Source organism: Podarcis erhardii (genome assembly GCF_964252035.2).
Source record: "Podarcis erhardii genome assembly, chromosome: 5".
NCBI classification, from domain to species: domain Eukaryota; kingdom Metazoa; phylum Chordata; class Lepidosauria; order Squamata; family Lacertidae; genus Podarcis; species Podarcis erhardii.
Genome location: NC_138509.1, coordinates 95,260,056 through 95,284,669, shown reverse-complemented (window position 1 = coordinate 95,284,669; position 24,614 = coordinate 95,260,056). Strand labels below are relative to the sequence as shown.

The following is a 24,614-nucleotide window of genomic DNA, read 5'->3' as shown; positions in this document are numbered from 1 at the left end:
ACAGACTGATACCCAGAGAGAACTTGCTGCAAGTCAGACCCAAAAGAGAAAATAACAGAACACCACAAGTAATCACATACAGCTCCCAAGTTAAAACAGTTCAATGCATCATCAGAGATTTACAGCCTCTCCTAGGCAAGAACAGTTCTCTTTCTCAAGCTCTGGGAGCAAGACCTTTCATTGCCTACTGACAGCCACCCAATCTTAAACAACTCCTCACCCACAATAATACAGCAACCAGACTTAACATGGACACTGGTACCAGAGTCTGCAATAAACCCAGATGCCAACTTTGCTGCCACATACACCCAGACAACACCATCACTGGACCCAACAACATCAAACATACCATCTCAGGCTTATTTAATTGCTCATCTTCTAACATTGTGTATGCCATTAAATGCCAGCAGTGCCCTCTAGCTCTCTATATTGGACAAAGAGGCCAAACCCTACACCAAAGGATAAACGGTCATAAATCTGACATCAGGAATCACAAGATAGAGAAACCAGTAGAAGAACACTTCAGTCTCCCGGGACATTCAGTACAGATCTCAAAGCGGCTGTCTTATTACAAAAGAATTTCAGAAATAGACTTGAAAGAGAAATGACAACTTATTACTAAACTGAAAACTATGGAGAGACCTGGTCTGAATAGAGATATTGGATTCTTGTCTCATTACACATGCTAAAGCTATTTTTGGTCATCTGCATACTATCCCATGCTTTTTCCTGTAGGACTAATTGCAGTCCTTAACAGTCATCAACAGGTTTACCATACCCATTGAGTCAATCACCCATCTCTTACTACCCTTCTGAGAAAACCCCCACCCTCCCACTATATATAAGGTGACTTCTGTTTCAGTGTATCTGAAGAAGTGTGCATGCACATGAAAGCTTATACGCAGAACAAACTTAGTTGGTCACTAAGGTGCTACTGGACTTTATTTATTTATTTATTTATTTATTTATTTATTTTGACTGTGTCAGACCAACACAGCTACCTACCTGAATCAACTATTCTAGGCACTCAAGGAGAGCTGTTTCTAACTTGGTATTGTCAGGATGCTGTCAGTGGCTCCCAGTAGGTTCCCCAGGAAAGTATAAAGACAAGGAAAGGTCTCTTAGCATTCTTCTTGATTTCAATCTTTACAGAGAGAGGCTATAGAACCCAGCCTCTTGGATAATGGCGTTGTCCCAAGTGAATCTCCACCCCCTCTCCCTGTATCGCCCACTCTCTCATTCGTCATTCTCATTGTCTCCTCTACATGTGCTGCTCCATGCCCTCTGTCTTTGACCTCTTTGCTCTTCTGCTTTTAAGGCTCGCCAGGTTCTGGGAGATGGAGGGTCTGGAATGCATTCTAATGACAATGTATCAGCTGGGTGTTGTTCTGGCTCTCCCATGATTTCCCAGCTTTCCCTCTCATCTGCCTCTGAGCTGCGACCTCCCTGTTGTAAATCTATACTGTCTTCCTCTTCCTCCTCCCTGGAAGGGGCAGCATGGGGAGGCGGTCTCCACCATTCCTCCTCTGCCCAGTCCCTACAGGTATACTCCAGTGAAATATCCCCCATGTCCGTTTCAATTACACACAGGCATTCCCCATTTCAGTGTCAATTAAATAATTATGCTTAACAGGACTTACGTGTGCTCCGCTGTTGGCATGCAAGGACCCAGACCGCAACCCCTGCAGAAGTGAGGGGTTCTTTGTACATGCCCATCTTAGATCTCAGCCCATCTGTAAGCTCCTTATGCAGCCACACCAAAAAGTGATGTTGCAAACAGACAGGACAGCACCCAGAGATGCATGTGCTCCTGGTTTTGTGTAGGAGTGCAAATATCCAGAGATGTAGTGATCAGGTGGGATTGCTATGAGGAATTATAACAAATATAGAGTAAGCCATCTGTGTCAGCAATGAAAGCATTGTGTTGACTGGGTTTAAACTATTTTGATATGATTCTTGATCATTCTACACCTCTGCATCTCTGGCCATTTTCTCTACTGTCCATTTCTCTTGTCACGTACACAGCAGTTGCTTCGCCAGGCAGGCATCCTGGGCCATAAAGATAGTGGGCAAGTTTCTTTGATGTAGGATGTTAATCTTAAGGCCAGGAAACAGATCTCCCATTAAGGGGATAATGGTCACTGTCCTCCTGGCCATCCTTCTTATCATATGTATTGCTTGTTTATTACCTCCGGGGTTGCCAGATGCTCTTCTTTGTAGTTCTGTTCTTTGTTTACCCCAGAAATATTTGTGCTTAATTAGTTTTAGTAGTTTAACTTTGTCCCCACATGGATTTGTGGAAATGCTCAGAGGAAATCTGATTGGTTCTTATGAACACTCTGTAAAAAGCTCTTTTGTGAATAAAAACTACCTGGGCCAGGGGGCTGCACAGAGAGACATGATTATACTGTTGGAATTCTGCCTGGGTCAGAGGAATGTGCCACAGCGTAGGCACTGGCAGATATTCCTTGGCGACCTCCCCGCTGCTACTCCCGGCAGATAAGCAGGCGAGGTCTCGGCGATTCTTCTCAGACTGTGAGAAAAACACACCGTTCTTCCTCTCTCCCCTTTGGTGTCCCCCAGGGAGGGGAAAGAAGCAGACAGAAATCTATTTACATCTTTTATTTCTGTCTCTTACATCAGTACAGAGAAACATGTCTGCACTCCACAGCAGTAAGAATAAACTCCACCCATGTACTTCCAGTACGGGTCATGTGACACACTCACTGAGCTAACATCCGGTGCTCAGTACAGAATGGACTGCCCCTTTGTTCCCATGGCAACAGTCACAAACATCCTGTTTGGCTTTCCAGCCACAAGCAGCTGACTGAGCTGCTTCTTGCTGCCGCATTGCTTCTTTATAGTAACATACTCCCCCTAAAGAATCAATGCGTGCAGCGAGCAAAGCGTCATCCAGAGAAGAAAACAAACAGTTGTTATATGTATAACACTCCCCTGTTGTTTCAGTTCCACCCTTGGAACTACCCGCCATTGGTTTCATCAATGTACCTCTCTGGTTGTGTGACTTCCAAGGAATGAGTGCATCTGCATTACCTTGGTTAGCAACTCTCTGTTGTGCCTTTGTCTCTGACTCAGACACAGCTTCAATTTGACCTTGGTCGTTTACAACAGCAACACATGCAATAGCTAGGTTGGCAAACTCCTTTGAATACCTCTTGGGTGGTATACCCTTCGTTGCTCTTTCAGACCTACGTAAGAGGTGCTGCTCTCCTTTGCTTTCTGGTTCAGCCTCTGAACTCTCTGGAGAACCAGTACTAAGCTTAATCAGTGGTTCATCCTCCTCTTCTGAGGGTCTAGTCATTACGTGAGATTTCCTCTCAATGACTGTGACAACTGAGCTGTCTGAGCTATCGCTGTCATCATCTGTACTACTGAATTCAATAAAATCAACATCATCATCAGAATCATCATCATCTCCTGTGGGAAATGTGTTAACAATCTCTCTCTCCTGTTCAGGAGCACTCTCTAGAAATTTTGTGAGAATCACCTGACCAGATTCAGACAAAATTACTCTGTAGAGACCCTTTTCATAACCCACAAAAATGCCTCTGGCATTCTTTACCCCACCTGGAGCTTCTGTCCTCACATGAGACCCAAAAACCTTGAAATGGGCAACAGAAGGTTTTCTGTGGAACAGTTTCTCAAAAGGAGAACTTCCCAACTCTTTTGAAAACTTTCTCAACCACGTATAACAGAATGACATCAGCGATTCAGCCCAGTATTCATTTGGCAGGTGTGAACTTAGCAGTTGCGCATGCATTCCCTTTTGCAATTCTTTGTTCACCCTAACACAAACACATCTGTTCCAAGCTTCTTCAGAGCTAGCAATTTTGTGTCTTATCCCTTTCTTCTTCAGGAACCTCTGGAAATCCTGTAAAAGAAAAATTGGCTTCTCATCTGTGCAAAGACAATCTATGTCAGCATCATGCATATTTTTAACTTTGTCACAAAACTCTTTAAACCTTTCTAAGGCGTCTTTTGGTCTCTCCAAAAGATAAATCCAGACAAAACCTGTGAAAGAATCAACACACATTAGGTAATACTTTGCATTGCCTCTAGAAGGTGCTAGAGGACCAATCACAACAGCATACACCTGCTGAAATGCCCTGTTGACCCTTGAGGTGACCTGGTTGGCGTTCTTCTTGGCTACACCTGCAAAAGAAATCATGTTAGAATTACAATTCATGTAATCACTTTGATCAAAAGTCAACAAATACAGTCCATCTTTCTCTTCGGCAGAAAGATATAGCTCTCCATCTTTGTAGATCTCGCAGTTTTCATCATCATAGGACAGTTTTAGTCCCTTCTTGGCAATCTGCGAAACGCTGAGCAGATTGTACTTCAACTCTGGAACCAAATAAACATTGTTTATAGTCAAGTTCAGACTTTTAAGATACACAGTCCCAATTCCGGTGGCTTCCAGCTCTTGACCGTTGGCCTGTTGTACAGCGAAGCTTTGCTTCTTAAACGACGAAAATAGCTGTCTGTTTGGGGACATATGAAAAGTCGCGCCCGTGTCTATGACAAAAGCGTTCTCCACTTCTGGCTTGGTTCCTTTCAATATCAAGGCCTTTGCAGGCTTCGTCTGTGACTTGGCATGACTTCTGCCTGACGCCTCAGTCTTCGTGGAGCTTCCCTTGGCTCCTTTGTTCTGACGTGGCTTCTTACAGTTCCGCTGAAGATGCCCAGATTGCCCACAATTGAAACATCGGACAACTTTCAAAGCTACAGCATTTTCTCCAGTAGCAACAGCAGTGGGGGTGTTAGAACTCCGTTCTTGTCTCCCCCTGTCCTTGACCTCCAGGGCAGCAAGTCTGTCCTGTTCATTCAGAACCACGGCAAAGACCCTCTCCGAAGTCAATTCATTCGCTGGGAGAGACCCCAGCTGACTGGCAACGGTTTTGTAAGTCCGATTCAGGCTGTTTATCACCATGAAGCAAAACACTTCCTCCTGCAGACGGAAATTGCGTTCCACCATTTGTTGACGCAGATATTTCATTTCCGTCAGGTGCGCTTGAACATCTCCATCAGGCGCAAGCCTCAGGTTGGTCAGCTTCTCAAAATACAGCAACGCTGAAGAACCTGCATCTCTCTGATGTGTCCTTCTCAGCGTGTCCCAAACTTCTTTCGCGTGCTCTAAATCTTGTATATGGATAAGCTGCGAGTCTGACACACACAGAATTATAGCCGTTCTGGCCTTCACATCCTGTGACTCCCAAGCACGCGTTGGTGCTGCAGGGATGGGGTTCTCAATCACCCCAAACAGTCTCTGATTCTGCAGCAGGGCCTTCATCTTAATAGACCAAGATGCATAATTATCATTGGTCAGGAGGGGTGGAGAAGGCAAACTTCCCTTCTTGGCATCCATTTTGAGTCCTTGCATTAACTCTCAAACACAAGCCTCTAAAATCCAAAAGCTGGTTTGTTTACACTCTTGTGCACCTGGCAGCTCTGACACTGGCTGCAGTGGAAAGTTCCAAGAGCTCTTCAGACTCTGTAGCCAAAACATTCCATTGTAACTTTCACTTCTCCTCTCTGAGGCTCAGCCTTCACTGAAGGGCATCGCTTAGCAACAGTGCATTCCTTTCCTTGTACAGGAAAAACCACAAGAATGTCTGGAATGCAGGCCTCTTCTCACTGGAGCTGTTTTCCCATACGCTGCTCCCCGTGAAGCAGAGAATAACTCAATCTGCATTCACTCTTTTAAGCCCGAAATCTCATACCTTGAGCTCCGTGGCTTTGGCTGTCAGCTTCTTCTGGTCAGCTTCTGGCTGCAGAGGATCAGCTTTCTCACCTCAGGCCTCCATGGAGCGATGAAAACAGTAGCTCTGCTACTCCTTGATGCAGACTCCCATGGATCGAAGAAAACCAGCAACCGGCATCTGCTACCACTGTTGGAATTCTGCCTGGGTCAGAGGAATGTGCCACAGCGTAGGCACTGGCAGATATTCCTTGGCGACCTCCCCGCTGCTACTCCCGGCAGATAAGCAGGCGAGGTCTCGGCGATTCTTCTCAGACTGTGAGAAAAACACACCGTTCTTCCTCTCTCCCCTTTGGTGTCCCCCAGGGAGGGGAAAGAAGCAGACAGAAATCTATTTACATCTTTTATTTCTGTCTCTTACATCAGTACAGAGAAACATGTCTGCACTCCACAGCAGTAAGAATAAACTCCACCCATGTACTTCCAGTACGGGTCATGTGACACACTCACTGAGCTAACATCTGGTGCTCAGTACAGAATGGACTGCCCCTTTGTTCCCATGGCAACAGTCACAAACATCCTGTTTGGCTTTCCAGCCACAAGCAGCTGACTGAGCTGCTTCTTGCTGCCGCATTGCTTCTTTATAGTAACATATACGCACCCTTCCCAGAGTCTTGCTGGTTCACGCCTCTGTGTGTATTCTTATTAATCAGAGTTCAATCCTTCCTTTACTTTGCGAACGCAACATAGTGGTGCCCCGTGTGAGGCCACCTAAAGAACCGTGTGAGGCCACTTAAAGGAACCATGTGAGGCAACCTAAAGGATACTGTGTGAGGCTTGTAAAAAACCTCAGCATTTGAAGCACAGCTAAAGGAAAACTCAGCAAAAGGAAACCTCCAGGATTGGACTCCCCTTGGAGCTATCAACCTGCTATCCCTCGGTTGCGGTGGATCATCTCCCCTGCAAAATGATTCCCGGACTTAGGATCTCATTCGCTCGGAATGAGCCCCAAAGACGTGTGTCTATTACCCTTCAGGTGAGATCATGGGGAGCAAGCTTTCACAAGTGCAGGAAAAGCATAGGAATAATTTATTATTATTGCTAGCTCTGGCAGGGCGTGATAAGGATTTAGCACCCTTAGTAGAAAAAAGGTTGTTAGAGATTGCTAGACTGTGCCCCTGGTTTCCAGATGGGGGTACTTATGACATTTAGAAATTGAATGAGCTGGGAGATGCATTCCATAGACATCCTGAGGCATCTCTACAAGTCTTGCACACCTGGCGTTTGTGTAGAGACGCGGTTGGAATGCTTTCTAACCCTTTACTGCAACCACCAGTTGTCTCTATGAATGTTCCCATATTGTTGCAACCCCTAGCTGATTTTAAAAATACTGTAATATTGTTTCCTCCATCTCAGCCTCTCGATTTCCAGCCTCTCTCCTCTGAGGTCATGCCAAAGGTAATTCCATTGGCACCTTCCTTTGCCAAAAATTTGCCTGGTTCGAATGTAAATTCCATGCCACCTTCGGTGGACCAGCGCCCGCAAGGGGTTCTGACCACAGTGCAAAAATTGGTTATTCAAAATATGGCAGAAGGAAGCAGTGAAGAAAAAACAGCTGACACATTACCATTATTAGCAGTCTGTCCTGTTGTTCAGAATGCACAGGAACAGTAAGCCCATGAATCATTGCCATTCACAATTTAAAAAAAAATGAAGCGAAGTGTGACAGAAAATGGCTTGCATGGCATTCTTGATGGGCTAAGAGGAGCCAGTACTTTAATTCCAAACCTTGAAGACTCTGAAGTTTCAATGAAACAATTGGCTTATGAAAATGAAAATGTTGATTGCAAGACTGCTCTTAAAGTGATATATCAGAAACAGAGATTGCTCAAATGAGTAAGCCTTGCCAGAATATTGTCACCGAGACTCACAAATCTGCCCTCGTAGCAGCAGCTTTGTCTCCTTCAGTGCATCCTGCTAAAGACAGGCAATGCTATGACAGGTGGCCTTCCAGCCTGTGTTTAAATGGGAGAACAAAGACTGTTGTGCCAGCTGATTGTCAGGATTTTACTGAAGCTAAATTAGCAGAGCCAGCTATCTCTTCTAACACAGTTGCTTTTAACATACAGTCTCCTGTGACAAATCTGCACTATGCCGCTAAGGGCAGTGCTGGTTTGAATCTACTGACAGCAGAACTTGCTACTTTTCAGTTCCAGTTCCCTATGGTGGTTTATAAAATTAAGACGTAGCATACAGATCTTATTTCCACCTCAGACAGTGAGATTCATTCTTCATCACCTGTTGCAGACTGTTTCTTTTTCTCCTTTCCTCCCTGAACTTAAAATTCCTAATGAATTTACTTTACAGGAGTTGCAGAGTTTTAGAGTCACTTCATATACGTGATTCTTCTTAATAAAATGTTTTCACCTATTTTCCTTGATACAATGTTTTCACTTATAGGACTCCGTTTTTCCCCAGATGCTGCTGACAGAATAGTGATTTTAGAGTGGCTACATTTGCCTAACACTGGATTTGATATTGCTGTTTGTTGTTTGCTTTTTTCTAAAACAGGAGCACGAGTCCTTAATGAGTTCTTCTCTTTCCTATCGGTTTGCATTTACTGATTATATTGGGATAGTTTATTTTAACCCTTCTAAAGATTCATGCCTGGTTTTAATTCAACAGGTACCCTGAAAATTGGTTTCTGTCCAAAAACAGATTCCTATTTTAAAGTCTTTTAATGTATAAGGATTCTGAAAATAACTGGCATATTTCTTTGCAGCTAATCAGAAAACTGACAGAGACCAGCCTACACACTTCCACTGCATTTTATGATTTTGTGTGAAGTGGGATATCTTTTTATCGCATTCGGCTAATTCCTATCTTTCTCCTATGCTAGATTTTAATCTACTCTCTTTGTTCTTGACACTGAAATATCTCTTAAAACATAGAATTGCACCTTTCTATGCTGCTCATGTTTACTCTCATGTTTGTTCTCATACAGGATTCGAAGATATAATTTCAGAAGGAAATCAACATGCTGATTCTGCTTTGAAATCTTTCTATCCATTATTTTCTAATGCAATTGACAGCCATGCATTTTTTCATCAGGGAACTATGCAGCTGATTTCAAACTATTTTTTCATTCCTTTGACACAAGCTAAGGATATTGTTGATGGATGTCCTTCCTGCGCTTTAACTCCTGTTCTCTTTACCTTAAATTAATTAACTGTTTCCTTTCTTAATAAATTTTCTCCTATGGAATGCCATTCTAGGGAAGAGGTATCTCTAGAACGACCTCTGGAACGCCCTCTAGTGATGTACCGGCAGCTCCCCAACCATCAGTGAGAGAGACCTGTTCCTTTGATTACCTGTTCCTTTAATTACCTAGGGGCAGGATGCCCTACTGTTCTTACTACCTCAGGTCCTGTGTGGATTCCAGGTCACTGTATCCATCCAGGTCGCTGTATCCATCCCTATAGGTCAAGACATGCTCTGACACCAAGGCCTGCAGAATCCCATTCTGGACTTTGCAAGGACCATGACCCTGACTCCGCCTCTACAAGCTCAGCAGCCCCGTGCAAAAGTCCATCGAGTCCATCCTCATCCTCGAAAGGCTGAGGGATGCCCGAAGATGACATGGGGAATGCTGAAGACCTTGACCTCTGATGCCAGGACACGATTTTAGCATCATGATGTTCCAAAAGCACCAGAGACTTTTTAGTAGCTTTAATTACTCAGCTACATATGAACTCTATGCTGATTTTTACATGTATATTATTTGTTTTCTTGATAACTAGTACTCAATGTATATATCTTTCTCCTGACACTTCTTCTAGTCATAGCTATAATATGTGGATGCATTTAGCTAAAGTTCCTACTGTCTCTCATTTTTGTTTGAGTGAAACATATGATATGCACACTACCTTAGGAAATTGTATAATCCCAGTTTGTACACAGCTTTTCACATGCCACATGCCACACACATGGGATAGTGGTTTTCTAAATGGATTCCTAAAGGTATCATTGGTTATACCAATCTCCATGATTGGGGAATGGTGATGCAGAAGTTACCCCTGGATGCAATCTCATTATACATACCTAGAGTTGCAGCACCATCAGACACCTCTTGTGCTCAGATTGTGAATTCCAGTAAGAAAGCAACTTGCTGTCTGGACACAGGAAGGCCAAGTTGGAATTGTTCACGTGTTCAGCAGATTACTTTTAATTATGCTCATGTGCGCTTACCGGATAACTGGTTTTTCATGTGTAATCAAAGAAGTTATAACTACATTCCCGCAAATTTATCTGATGCTTAGTGCTGCCTCAACAGACTGACATGGGTCCAGCCTAGTTGCTCAGTTTTAGAAAAGAATAGGCAAAGGCTATTACGCTCTCTTTAGGAATGTCTGCTAGACATCTTTCTGTGATATAAGAACACATACATGAACTACGCTCTCTTTAGGAATGTCTGCTAGAGATCTTTATGTGATACAGAAACACATGCAGGCAGATTATGAGGACGCAATGCCTCTCCTCTCTTAAGCTTCTCTGTACACAATAAATAAAAAACAAAAATAAAAAATGGTGAGATGTAGGAGTGCAAATATCCAGAGATGTAGTGATCAGGTGGGATTGCTATGAGGAATTATAACAAATATAGAGTAAGCCATCTGTGTCAGCAATGAAAGCATTGTGTTGACTGGGTTTAAACTATTTTGATATGATTCTTGATCATTCTACACCTCTGCATCTCTGGCCATTTTCTCTACTGTCCATTTCTCTTGTCACATACACAGCAGTTGCTTCGCCAGGCAGGCATCCTGGGCCATAAAGATAGTGGGCAAGTTTCTTTGATGTAGGATGTTAATCTTAAGGCCAGGAAACAGATCTCCCATTAAGGGGATAATGGTCACTGTCCTCCTGGCCATCCTTCTTATCATATGTATTGCTTGTTTATTACCTCCAGGGTTGCCAGATGCTCTTCTTTGTAGTTCTGTTCTTTGTTTACCCCAGAAATATTTGTGCTTAATTAGTTTTAGTAGTTTAACTTTGTCCCCACATGGATTTGTGGAAATGCTCAGAGGAAATCTGATTGGTTCTTATGAACACTCTGTAAAAAGCTATTTTGTGAATAAAAACTACCTGGGCCAGGGGGCTGCACAGAGAGACATGATTATACACACCCTTCCCAGAGTCTTGCTGGTTCAAGCCTCTGTGTGTATTCTTATTAATCAGAGTTCAATCCTTCCTTTACTTTGCGAACGCAACAGTTTTGTTCCACTTACTTTGAAGCATATTACTTATGGAGCATATTAAATGCTTCAGCAAGCCGTGTGGTATGTTTTAGATGGGATGCCTGATAACTTCACTAACTTGTAGTCCATCCACCTTTGGAGCCAACTGCTACTAACTGCTTGAGGAATGCTGGTGCAACAACATTTTAAAACAGATAAATGAATCAGCCCCTGTGTTTATGAGCCTATAAGCCTACTAGCGGGAAGTTACAGGGAACACATCATTGCAAAGAGTGTAAGATGTGGCTCCACTGGATGTTATGCTTCTGAAGTGAAACAGACACACTGATCACTAGTTCCTGATAAATTGCTTAGCTTTTTTCTTCCCTCTTCTGTAAAGTTATCTGAGCCACTCTCATTGTACAACCTCCTGTTTCAATCCTGGCATGCCTCCATGGCTAACCTTTCCTGTCCCTTTAACTTTTTTGAGCAAGAGGGGGTTTGCCCATTTGGCAGTGGTCATTCATACTGTGAATCGGATTTTAAAGTATTTGTGCATTTCACTTTTTATCTGGGCAGCTGAAAAAAGAAGAAGGCTTTTTATTCTCCAGTCTGAACTAAGCTATCAGATTTTCTTTCCCTGAATCTTCATTCTGTCCACGTGTGTGAGAGTGCACTGGCCTCTGAGGACATTTCAGAGATCTTTCTGTAACCCAGAGATGCTAACAAGAAGTCAGTTCCTGAGTGGAGAAATACTAGGATATTTGTTCCCTGGTTTGGGCACTTTCAAAATGCATTTCAAGTTAGAACTATTAGAGTACCCAGGCCTGGGGAGATGCTTTTCTTTGATGACTTTCCAATGGTCAAGAGTGTTGGACTGGGATTGGGGAGAAGCAGGTAGAAAGCACAATTCTGCCCCAGAGCTCACTGAGTGACCTTGGGCTAGTCTCTAGCTCTCAGCCCAACCACAGGGTTGGTGTGAAAATAACATGAGTGCTTAAACTGCCTTTCAACACCCCCCCACCTCCCAGGAGATTGGACCCCAAGTCTCCTAGATATCGCATACTGATTTCTCCTATAAAATTCATGCCAGAAGGTTTCACAAAGACCATAGTTATCCACAGTTACCACGAGAAGAAAATAAGTCATGCTTCGCTTCATGAATTCTCCTTCCCAGCCAGTTATTTAGAAAGAAGTACCTTAGTGAATGTCTCTTGATAGAGCATGATCGCAGTCCGCCACATGCTTCCAATGGCAGGAAGTGGAAGGGGCCCTGGAGGGAAGCGTCTGCATGACCACCAGAGCTGTTTCAGGAAGTACAGAATCAAAAGACCCACCAGCAGAGCAATCAAAAATAATCGTATGCCCAACATTTCCCTGCCTTCTCTCTCTCACTCTGGCACTTGTCTCCGTCTAGCACTTCTGGCTGTGTAGGTTGCTCCTTCTCTGTCCACATACTTACAATACCCTTTTATACAGGGCAATTAGGCTAATGGTCTGAGACCATATAATAACAGTTTTGGAACAAAACCTTCCAGGCATTGATGCTAATGCTAACCATTCAATTTTACTGCGCCATCCTTGCTAAAAACAGCCTATCTCAAAGAAACACATTGCTAAAAAAGAATCCACCTTGTAAAGCTGTTTATTCAGCAGGAAAGGGTGGGGTGTGGATGAAGCAGAGGTCAGATTGCAGTGGGGAACACTTGTAGTGGGAGAAGGGAGCGAGAGATCTGATCAGCAGCAACAATTTCTGAATCAGCCGGACTTCTGCAGTGGGGTGGAGGTTAAGCCTTGGCCGCTGATGAATTGGGTCCTCTTCAGGCACTGCAAAACAAAAGGCAGGATAGTATGTGGAAAAAGTATTGAACTGTGCAACTGGCACTGTATTAAAATTTTGTCCCAACTACTACCTCTTCCTCTTTTTCTTCTTGGGTTGTCCATTCACAAACCTTCTTCACAGCAACCAACAGATGGCAGATCTGCTCAGAAAAGCCCTGCAGCAGGGCTGGTCAATGTTTGGACTTCCAGATGCAGCTCCTGAACCACAACACCCATCAGCCCCAGCTGGCATGGCCAAGGCTTCCCCACACTTGCCCTGGTGTGATGCCAGCAAAATTCAGGGCCCTGTTTCCTTGGGGCAGCTGTTGGCAGGCCCTTCTTGTGGGGCTTGGTTTGCCATTGCTCCCAAACAAAGATGCACACCTCCCCTCCCTCCCCTTGACAACCTTGGAAGGGAAAAGCCCACATCTGCCTGTAAACAAGATTCCGGACTTGTCTGAGGATTACTTGGGCTTCCAAATGACTGTTGAATGACAGTCACTTTGTGCCCAGGAAAAAGGATTGGCTGCAAACAGTAGTGGGAAACTCTCCTGAGGTTTCTTGGTCTTTGATGCTCGTTGCCATCATCCCTGGCCATTGACCATGTTTGCTGAGGCTGATGGGAGTTGTAGCCCAACTGCATCTAGGCAGCTGCTGATGTTTCCCATCCCCGCAACAGACCACAAGAGCCTCCAGTGTTGTCCTGTCTCTCTGCACCCATATAGCTTGATTCCAGGTAGTCTAAACCACCATTGGACACTGGTTGCCCATTACTACATTACCAAAGGGGGGAGTAACTCTCTACCCTCCAGCTTCCAGTTTTCCAGATGTAGCAAACACCCCCTCTTTAGCCAGACTTATCACTCACCTGAGGAGCTTGTAGCAAACATCTGCAATGCAAAAAAGGGAGAGAAGTTCATGAATATTAGAACACAGAGGTGTGACTTTAGGAAATCCAGTTGTCAAGCAAGCATGGGAGGCCTTAATGGTCAGGATTGACTCCCACTAGGCAAAACAAGTAGGTTTTTTTTTGGTTTTTTTAAAATATGTCTGGTGGTATGGCTTATACCCAATGGATATGCTAGCTTGGAAAATCTCACCTGGCCCATTCCTTTGCTGCCATTTCACTCACAACCCAACCTCTGGATCAATTTGTGGGAATCAGTGTTATCCTTGCAATGAGCAGTGGTTTTTTTCTGGGGGCACTCAAGGGGATGCAGCACTGGTACCTTTTTCTTTCAAATGTTAAAAGTGTGAGATTACTGTAGCAACTTCATGGTGAGTACCAGCACCATGCTAAACCAGACAGGCTGAAAGGCAAACAAATCACAAATGCTATACTCACCAGACTTGGGGAGGATTACCATCAGGTCATCTGTGAGCCCCACCTTGTGGTAATGCTCCTTGAACTTCTCCAGCACTTCATTGCTGATGTCTTGAGTGCGGGCTGCATCCAGAGGAGGTCAGAATTAGACTCTGTTTGAGGTGGTGAGCAATAACTTCACCAACTTCCAGTTTGTGGGCAGGGCAGGGTAGAATCTTGAGAGGCTACCATGTGGAGGGAACACCCTAAGGGGGTTCCAGTCTGTGGGCTGAGGCTGGAGGTAGGAGGGAGGAGGAGGAGCTTTCAGAAGTGGTTTGAATGAGGGGTTGCACCTCATGGCCTGGACACTTGCCCCACTTTTGCATGACATGCTATGGGCCCCCTCAGTCTTGGGAGCAACTTGGCACCTCTGTTTTCATGGCCTTCCCTCCATCAACTTTTAGACTGTATACTTATTGGGGCAAAGGCCTGGCCTCTTAAGCTTTATAAAGTGCCTCTTGCTGGCTGATGCTGCTGTACATATAACAAAACATCTGTCTCGTCCCGCCTTAAAACTAGTGGTCCAGTCTCCCTCCTTGCAAGGAATGCTGGGACTCTTGTTCTATGGAAGGCATCGAGTCCTCTGCATCCTCCACCAATTCCCAGGATTCCAGATAATTTATAGTGTCATAAAATGAATGCTACTTTTTATTTTGGCAATGGAGCCTGTCCTATGCTATTATGAAGTGTGCGGCAGCTGGAGGGGAGGAGGGTAGCAGCAGCAGCAGCAGCAGCAGCGTGGTATCAGAGGGGAGAGCTGTGCCACATAGCCTGCCCTGAAATTCTGCTGTCCCTATCACCAGTGCTAAAATGAGATTCAGCTGCCAGTATATGCGGGGAAGACGTGCCATCTTACCTTTCACTTCAGGCAACAAATTGCCTTGTGTTGGCCCTGTTTAGTACTGTACTGTACTGTATTATAATCTATTGTAGGGCAATGAGGGTTTGTTAGTTTTATCTACAACTCCCCCACCCCCCGCCAATACCCTCCTGCCTATAAAACCATGGAAGACAAGTGGCTGCAGAGTTACTGTAATCAGCACAGCACCAAGGAGACAGAGAAGAAAGCAACTCCTGATTTTCAGTGAGGGGTCCCGATCAGGGGATTCAGTCAGGGGGCCCTGCTTTTGCCTGGGATGCATCAGAGGGTGTGCAATCCCTTCATTCAAAGAAGCAGCCCCAACTTAGCAACGCCGCTCTGCCATCAATGGCTCAGGAAGTAAGATGGCGGCTCTTGCCACCTCCACCCTCCTCTCTCTTGCTCAAGGATGTCTCATTGGAGCACATACTGTACAACTGGACGGTGGTGCTGCTGGGCTCATCTTCAATCTCCTTGAAGGTGTAGAGGAGGGCAAAGTTGGTGTAGTCGGTTTCCAGCACCCGCATATCTCTCTTGGCATTCTCTGAATGAAGGAGGAGACAGAACCCCGATTAGTTCTGGCCATGGAAGGAGGGTCGGAATCTGTTCTTCTGGCCTTTCAACTTTTCCTTCCTCCCATCCTTCCAGAGCCAGATCATATTGATAATCACCCGCCAAGCCACACTCTGAAGTTATTCCATGCCACCCTAAATACATTCTGTCTTTCCCTCGTGTGGCATTATATAGCATCACAAAGATCGCCACCTCAAGGATTCTTGACCTCTTCTAGAGTGTTCGCCCCAATTTTCCTAGATGGGAGAGGAGGAAAGGATCCAAGAACCACTAAGGTGAATGGCAAGCTCTTTTGCCAGCTAGGCTGCAGAGAAACCAGAATTTATTTGGCAATTGCTAGGAATTTTGAAAAATGTGTGTTCAGTGTTCTTGCACTTAGCAGGCAAGGGAATATATATAACAAAACATGTGTGTTTCAACCTGTACCCTGTACATGCTCAGGATCACTCTGTCTCAAGCCTTTTTATCAAAACCTTGGTTCTCTTAGAGAGTGAAAAAAGCACTCTGCACAGACTCAGGGGCACACAGGATTTTTTAAACACATAACCATTTGGCAGGCCAGTTTTGCAGAGTCCCACTGTCCCTGTTGCCACATTACTCATGTGTAGTTACCCACACAGGTAGCCCCTACTCAGAAAGAGGTCACGTGCCAGGCTTTCCTCTCACACAAGATGTAGTTGTGTCCTGGCTCTGGACCAAAATCCTGCAGAGGCAAAGTCCTCAGGCAACTGCAGCTCTGAGAAGGAGATTGGTCCATGCCCATGTCCATCTCATGGTGGTCCACTGACACGTTCCCCTCTCTCCCTGAGTAGACACTTTGGCCACCAGACTCTGATGGCTGGTCCACAAGCTCCATAAGAAATCAAGAGAGTCCTCAGGAGATATCCCTGCAGCTGAAAATCCTATTCCACAAAGGAACCAAGGGTTGCAGCAGAAAGCTACAGTTCTTTCACTCACCCTCAAGGAGCAAGGCCTCTAGTCAATGACTAGCTAGTCCTGCTCGAAAGGTCTGTGGCCCTAAGACCTTGCTGAGGCAACGTGGCTGTTTGACCTCAGGAGAAGGGGATCTCTCCATGGTCCTGACTTCCCTCCAAGATGCAGACTTTTGCCTGCCCTGGCCATGCCTGGGAAACCCCTTGCTTGGTCCATCCCCTCATCTGAATCATGGCAGGCTGGGCGGGGGGCAGGAAAATGCAATTCCGGGGGCAAACCTTAATGCACAGCCCTGCTCCCCTCTCTCTACGCCCTAAAGCACTTGTGCCCTACCGTCGTTTGTGAAGTGTGCAGGCTGGTCTGTCTTCTTAAAGTACATCTCTACCTTCTTGCACTCCTCAGGGCTGAAAAGAGAAATGGGGGAAAGGCACATACTGGGTTTAGAAATCATAGAATTATATACAGTTGGAAGGGACCACAAGGGTCATCTAGTCCAACCCCCTGCAATGCAGGAATGTTTTGCCCAATGTGAGGCTCAGACCGACAACCCTGAAGTTAAGAGTCTCATGCTCTATCTACTAAGCTATCATTTGATTCTGAGTAGCTTTGAAGCCTCCACAAACTTTACAAAACAGTAAGTATACAGAGCTACTCTTACAAGGACCTATTTAATGTGACTAAGCAACTGGGCCCAGATAGTAAAATCTGCCTGTTTTTTTATTTTTAATATTAGCAAGAGGCTGAGCCCTGCCCCACAAAAATATATAAAATCATAGAGTTGGAAGGGACCTTGAGAGTTATCTAGTCCAACCCCCTGCAATGCAGGAATGTTTTGTCCAATGTGGGGCTCGAACTCACGACCCTGAGATCAAAAGTCTCATGCTCTACCAACTGAGCTATTAGACTATGGAGGCTGCTTCCCCATGGGGCATTTTCAGCAGAGGTGCTTTGTCTCATTCGCCCATATTTTAATGCGGAAGAGGGGCACACTTGACATCGCAATCCCTTTCTCAGAGGGGAGAACAGGGAAAGGAGCATCATTGCCGTTGCTGACAATCTGCTGAGCTGGGTCTCTTCCTTCATATTGACCTGGGGAAGATTTAGCTGCCCAACATATTCACAGGCGTTTGGGGGCTACATGTTGCATCTGCCCCAGCCAATGGTCAGGGATGGTGGGAACTGGAGTCCAAAGCACCCAGAAAGCCCTACACAGAGGAAAACTGCATTATGAGAGCCAGTGATAGTGTAGTAGTTGGTGCAACCACAAAGACCTCAGAGACCAGGGCTCTCACTGGGGGCCACTTGTTGCCTCTCACTCTAACCTACCTCACAGGTTGATTCAGAGGATTAGAGGAGGAGGCAGAAGCATATACACCCCCATGAGCTCATTTTAGAAAAAGGTGGAATAGAAATGGAATGAAATAAACAAATAAATTATAACATTTGCAGCAGGTTTCATTTTATCATCCCACTTGCATATTTTAATTAGCATCAGGTCACTTTTCCAGTATGTATAATATTAGGAAAGTACTGATTAAATTAGTATTGGGACACTATAACACTTCAGTGTTGATTTGCAGGAGGAGTAGGGTGGCCAGGGGGTGGGGGGTGGAGCATGAAATAACTTCTTATAGGGAAATGGTCCAAACCCATCCCAGCAAATTTTGATGAGAATTTGGCACATCTGTTCTGAAAGAGGGTGCTTCTCCTTGCTGGCTCTATGATCCAGCCATCAGGGATCACCAATCCATTGTAGTCTACATGGCAACACCCCCAAGGGAAACCAGAGTGCTTGGTCTAATGAAGAGGGAACATTTTCATCCTACCCCAGCATTTTCAAAGGGTTTCACAGGGAGGGGGTATTTGGGAGAGGCATATTCCCCCCCCCCCGCAAAATGTGCCCTCCCTCCCCCATTCTTAATCATGTAAAGTGCTCCTAAGGCCAGCTAAGGGACTAGCAGTAGTTACTTACAAAGGGTAGCCAGTAAGTATTTTCATGTCGCCGTTTGGAAGGGGTTTGACTAGAGCAGCAGATGTTGTCATGAGGCTCTTCATGCCCTGGAATACAGGGCAGTTTGACGATCCGGCCATGATGTGCCACATCCCTGAAAACTGGAGGAAACCATTCCAGTCAGACCAGAGGTCTCACCCCTCCACTCCACCATCCAGACAAGGCCAAATCTGGCATTTCCCACATTTCTGTGCATTTCAATTAACCTGCATTATTTGTGCCAAGGCTCGGAGTGGAGCACAGGAACCCCTCTAAGGAAAAGAAGCCCATAATAAAAAGGAGAATAAATGTACACCCAGATTAAATCTCAGGAGCTGGACTGAAGTGTAGGTCAGCAATAAACCAACAACTGTGTCAGGGAAGCTGACTCTGGCAAGTGCATGAGGTGATGACAAGGCTTTCAAATTTGGCAACCAGACAGCATTATAAAATCAAAAGACAGAGAAAATGGCCAGGAACAAATCAAGTATAAATTTAGATGGTACTTGGTGGACTCCTGCTCCCATCATCCCCTTGCCACTGGCCTCTGGCTAGCTGGGACTAGTGGGAGTTCCTTCAGCACCAACTCCTGGAGGGCACTTGGTTGCAGAAGTGTGAGCTATTGGCTAGCTCTGGAACCAAAGAAAGGGGTGCAACTTCCGCACAGCAGTGACCACACCCTTTCCCTACAGCTCAGTACCTTCTGAAGATCGAAGTCTGGTTGCATGGCAATGTCTGCCCGAACGCAGAATGAGCAAAGCAGGAGCATCAAAAGGCTGTGCATGGTGGACCTCATCCTGCGGGTGCCTCCTCTTGCTCCTTGCGTGCTGTCAAGAGAAAAGCAGCTGGGCAGAGGAAGATGTCGTCTCCTTCAAAGGCGCCCAACTTTATACCTATCCCCTTGGGTGTCACAGCAGCCAGGGCGCTCTGCAGCGTCTCCTCCCACATCTTATGTAACACTTTGGCCAAGTGTGGATCTGCTATCTTGGATAGGTGGTATTGGGTAACACCCTATTAAGTGATAATTGCTGGGCTGCAACTGGATAGCAACCAGGGGCAAAACCAGGCTTTATTTCACCCGAGTCAAAGACCCAGTTTGGCACACTCCCCATCCGTACTTGTGTACAGACGGGGCGGGGAGAGAGAGACTGGGAGCCTCAATGGCACCCCACTGGAGGCTTCAACTGGGCAAAAACCCTTGCTAGCTCCCCCGTAGCTACAGCTCTGAGTAAGCCCCTTCGCCTGACCCAACAACAACAAGAAAAGAGAGCAGGCAGGTTGGATTAAGGGGCGCTTCAAAATGACTCCCCATGATCCAAAAGATTGTTCGCAGTATACAAATATTCTACCCTCGAGGGTATTCCCAACCAAGACCCCTTTTCCTGACTCTGCATGAGAGAATGTGCACTTTTGGTCCATTTGTTTGCATGGGCAGAAATGGGGAGCAATTCCCCCCCCCCAAAGACAAAGGAAGGAATGCATAAGGAGTTGCTTCATACTGAATCAGACCATTAAGGTCCCTTTGAATCAGTGCTGTCTGCAACGACTGGCAGTAGCTCTCCATGGTTTCAGGCAAGGGAGATAGATGCCTAGCCTCACCTGGGACCTTCTGCCTGCAAAGCAGGTGCTCTGACCACTGAGCTGTGACCCCCAAACTAAGATCCCCCTGAAGAGGAAAAGCACTAGCATCCCTCACATTGCTGACTCTGCTGCCCCAAGGCCTGTGAGACTCCCCTTGTGATATTTCCTAATCTACTAGCGCTCAGGAAGAGCAAATCTGTCCCTGTTGGTTTCTCTCTTTTTCTCATTTTCCCATTCTTAAATTTATTATTTCCATACCAGTTGAACATTTTTTTCAAGTCCTTATGAAAATTCGCCAGCATTTCAGTGTAAATTTCTTCTGAAATGCACATTTTGTATGCACTTTTGCCTAATAAACGCAATGCGTTTGTTAGACAAGCGTTCACATAATTAGTCAACATTCTCAATTGATTTATATGGGGAAATTTCTAAGCATTCCTGACTGTGGAACTTTGACCTCAAAAAGGGGTGGGGTGTGGGACAGAAAAACCCTCTGGAACCTTGTCCAAATTCTACCGCTCCCACCCAACACTGTTTCTGATGAAATGGCTTATGAGGACCAGTAAAACAGTTTAAAAAAGAAGGCTTGTTTAAGGCTGCTTATCTGTTTATAGTACTTTATGCAGGCCTGGCTGCTTGGATATCTGAACTTGCGGTGTGTACAGTATAGCAATGTTTCAGTACTAATTCCTTGTGTTTAGATAAGTGAACTTTCATAGAACGAATTTTCGGATCACAAGACCTGCATGCATTCACATTCTTGCAAAGCATTTTTTTTCCTAATACAACACATTTTTGTATATTGTTTTCAGAAGCATATGCATTCCATGCACACTTTGCACTAGCATGTGCATTTTTGGACATATTCCTTGACTTACGTTATCTGTGAAATTTAGAGAATTTCGAAGGGCAGCTGTGTTTCAGTTGGCACATTGCTCCAGAAAGTAAAAATTTGGAAGGTTTACCTTGAAAATGTGAACTGAATCAAAACTCTCCCCTGTTGCTAGCTGGAGCCCCTGGCTGTCTATTTGGTTGGGCCAGACCAGATTGGCAGGTGACCTGGGCAATTCACATTTGTGTTTTCATGGCCAAAAGGCTTCATTGCATCCATGCACAAGTTAGGAACCTAGGAAGCAACTTTATACAGAGTTAGACCATTGGCCTATCTCCTTCTGTACTGCCTACACTGATTGGCAGCAACTCTCAATGGGTTTTGGCAAGGGACACTCTCAGCCCTACCTAGAAATGTTCCAATTTTTAACACACACAAAGATACACACAGAGCAGGAGAAAACAAGCTTGCTCCATCTTCCATGTGACAGCCCCTAAAATATTTGAAGATGACTATCCTGTCTCCTCTCAGTCTCCTCTTTTCCAGGCTCAACATACTCAACTCCCTCAATCATTCCTCATAAGGCTTGGTTTCCAGACCCTTGATCATCTTGGTCACCCTCCTCTGCACATGTTCTAGCTTGTCAATATCTTTCTCAAATTGTGGTTCCCTGAATTAGACACAGTACCCCAGGTGTGGTGTGACCAAGGCAGAATAGAGTGGTACTATGACTTCCCTTGATCGGGACACTATATACTTCTGTTGATACAGCCTAGAATAGCATTAACCTTATTTGCTGCTGCATCACACTGTTGACTCATGTTAAGCTTGTGGTTCACTAAACTTGTGGTGAACAAACTAAAGATCGATCCAAACTAGGTGGTGATAGTCTTTGGTTGATAATAATAGTGATCTAGATGGAACCTATTTTAGACAGGAACCTATTTTAGACAGGAATGCACTCCCTGGCCCTAGAGCAACAGACTCACAAAGGGGTCTAGCTTTATCCAGGGATATGCTGGTGACCTCAATGCCCACAAGTGCCTTCCTCCATATTTACTGCCCTATACTGGGGGTGGGAATCAGACCCAGCCTTAGCTGTTTAGTCCAGGGGAAACCAATGTGGTGTCTTCTAGATGTGTCATTTGGTTGACAGATGGAGCTGGCTTGAAACCTGTGCCAAGAGCCATTGCTTTCTTGCCAGTGGGCAGACACTCCCAGCCAGCCGCAATCAAGAGAGAGAGGAAGTGGCCTGCAAACTAATCCTGCCTTTATCTAAATCCTCCTGAAGCTTTCCTAAATCCCCTTGTGCAAAGGCCTTCCAGCTGAGCCAAGCTGCCTTAAGAGAAAATGTACACAATACGCCCCCTTCAAATTACTGGCTTCTTAAAATAAACAGCAAAACCTGAAGGACCTCAACTGTCTCCCAGTTGGTGTGTGCCCAGAGCAAGAAAAGTGGTAGAGGTTGATTCATAGATTCATAGAATTGTAAAGGGACCCTGAGGACCACCTAGTCCCTGGGTAGGCAAACTAAGGCCCGGGGGCCGGATGCGGCCCAATCGCCTTCTAAATCTGGCCTGCTGATAGTCCGGGAATCAGCGTGTTTTTGCATAAGTAGAATGTCGCCTTTTATTTAAAATGCATCTCTGGGTTATGTTTGGGGCATAGGAATTCGTTCATTTTTATAATAATTTAATAATAATAATTTATTATTTATACCCCGCCCACCCCATTAGGGGAAATAGGAAGCCCCCCAAAAATATTTTTTAGATGTCCTTTTTATGTTGAGATTCGTAGAGACACCATTGATCCTTTGCTGAAGAGGCCCGCCAATCATTCAGACAAGTCTAAACTTAATTCTCTCCTCTTAGGCAAAGATAACAAGACGACCTGGCTGGTAGCCAGATTCTGCGCCCAGATTTGTAGGCACAGATCATCCTCTAGAATAAAATAGCTCACTAGGGAAATGCTGAAGTCGCCTCAGGGTCAATTTTTATGGTAGCCGAAATCTCAGTTGTACATGTATATGTATATATATTAATTTTAACTCATGAGCTATTGCTGCAATCTGCTCTGATTGCATATTTTATCTTTATGAACGCTGTTTTATCATGTTATGTTATGTGAGCTGGTCTTTGACTGTAATAAATTATCTATCTAACTATCCCACCAATCTGGCTGGGTTTCCCCAGCTACTCTGGGTGGCTTCTAACAGAATATTAAAATACAAAAATAAATAAATAATAATAATCCAGCCCCCCACAAGGTTTGAGGGACAGTGGACCAGCCCCCTGCTGAAAAGGTTTGCTGACCCCTGAATTAGTCCAACCCCCTGCAATGCAGGAATATGCAGCTGTCCCATTCAGGGATTGAACCTGCAACCTTAGCGTTGTCACCGCTATGCTTTAATCAACTGAAAGGCATGGGAATCTTGCTCAGAAAAGGAGCTGAGCATCCTATTTGGAAGGGGGGGGAGCAACAATATTGAAATAATGGGAGACTATGGGTGGCATTTACACAGTTAGACCCACTGAAATGATTGAATATAGCCAGGAAAAAGCTCGGACTGGGAAAAGTTGGCCATGGCAGTTCATGCACTGGTAACTTCAAGACTGCATTACTGCAATGCACTTGAACCGGGAGCAGCAGTTAGTGAACAGTGCTGCAGCACAATTGCTAATAGGAGTGAGGCCTTCTCAGCATAGAACACCAGTGATCAGGAATCTGCACTGGTTGTCAATCTGCTACTAGGCTAGGTTCAAGGTGTTACTGTTAGAATATAAAGGCCTTAACAACTTGGGGCCAGTTTGCCTGTGAGTTGGAAGGAAGGTCTCATTTCCGGAGCTGCTGATCTCTTCTTTCTGCAGCTCTGCTTTGCACCCATTTTCAGCTTCATTCTATCTCCTGTTTTTCAGGCCCTTTCAGGCCCCTGCTTTCATCTTCAACCCTTTCCCCAAGCCTCCTACACCCTCCTTTTTGCAACTTACTTTGAAGAAGAAGAAGAGTTTGGATTTGATATCCCGCTTTATCACTACCCGAAGGAGTCTCAAAGCGGCTAACAATCTCCTTTCCCTTCCTCCCCCACAACAAACACTCTGTGAGATGAGTGCGGCTGAGAGACTTCAGAGAAGTGTGACTGGCCCAAGGTCACCCAGCAGCTGCATGTGGAGGGGCGGGGAATCGAACCCGGTTCACCAGATTACGAGTCCACCGCTCTTAACCACTGCACCACACTGGCTTTGCATCCCCATTCTTACTCTTACTCCCTTTTTTCCTCCACCCTCCTTGTCAGTTTTCTCAACTCTCCCCTACACGCACTTTTTCCACACTTCCTTTTCTCTCCTGATTCGGCCACCCCCATTCAACACCCCCCCCCCAATACTGATAAGAGAACCAAAGAATTGTAGTGTTGGAAGGACCCCAAGAGTCATCTGGTCCAATGCCCTGCAATGCAGGAATCACAACTAAAGCATCCATGACTGAGGGTCACCCAAGCCCAACCTCTGCTTAAAAACCTCCAAGGAAGGAGAGCCCATAATCTCCCAACTGAGACAGTTCCACTGTCAAACAACTCTTTAGCTGAGATTTCTGCATTGCTGGGGGTTGAACTAGATGACTCTGGGTGTCCCTTCCAACTCTTGTTGTTGTTTAGTTGTTTAGTCGTGTCAGAATTTTGTGACCCCATGGACCAGAGCACGCCAGG

The 24,614-nt window shown here is 45.2% G+C and overlaps 1 protein-coding gene and 1 long non-coding RNA gene across 2 annotated transcripts; one reads left to right on the top strand and one right to left on the bottom strand.

Annotated features, from left to right (window-relative positions):
- Window positions 1-6,651: 6,651 nt before the first annotated feature.
- On the top strand, window positions 6,652-9,595 carry LOC309342454. Its single transcript, XR_014156831.1, has 2 exons — window positions 6,652-6,758; window positions 9,183-9,595. It is a non-coding gene; the product is annotated as an uncharacterized lncRNA (long non-coding RNA).
- Window positions 9,596-12,588: 2,993 nt separating this feature from the next.
- LOC309342336 (lipocalin-15-like) lies at window positions 12,589-19,548 on the bottom strand. Its single transcript, XM_081862878.1, has 7 exons — window positions 19,199-19,548; window positions 18,481-18,620; window positions 16,842-16,912; window positions 15,433-15,546; window positions 14,126-14,227; window positions 13,649-13,670; window positions 12,589-12,786 (listed from the first exon to the last, which is right to left on the bottom strand). Exons 1-7 carry the CDS (start codon window positions 19,292-19,294, stop codon window positions 12,780-12,782), a joined length of 552 nt encoding a protein of 183 aa, XP_081719004.1. The 5' UTR covers window positions 19,295-19,548; the 3' UTR covers window positions 12,589-12,779.
- Window positions 19,549-24,614: the final 5,066 nt, after the last annotated feature.

What these genes read in the sequence shown, in the direction of transcription:
- LOC309342336 (XM_081862878.1), bottom strand. Translation starts at nt 19,294, where the DNA reads ATGAGGTCCACCATGCACAGCCTTTTGATGCTCCTGCTTTGCTCATTC. An exon ending in CAGACTTCGATCTTCAGAAG is followed by an intron (nt 18,621 to 19,198) that starts GTACTGAGCTGT and finishes GGTTTCCTCCAG; the next exon opens with TTTTCAGGGATGTGGCACAT. An exon ending in TGCACACTTCACAAACGACG is followed by an intron (nt 15,547 to 16,841) that starts GTAGGGCACAAG and finishes TCCTTCATTCAG; the next exon opens with AGAATGCCAAGAGAGATATG.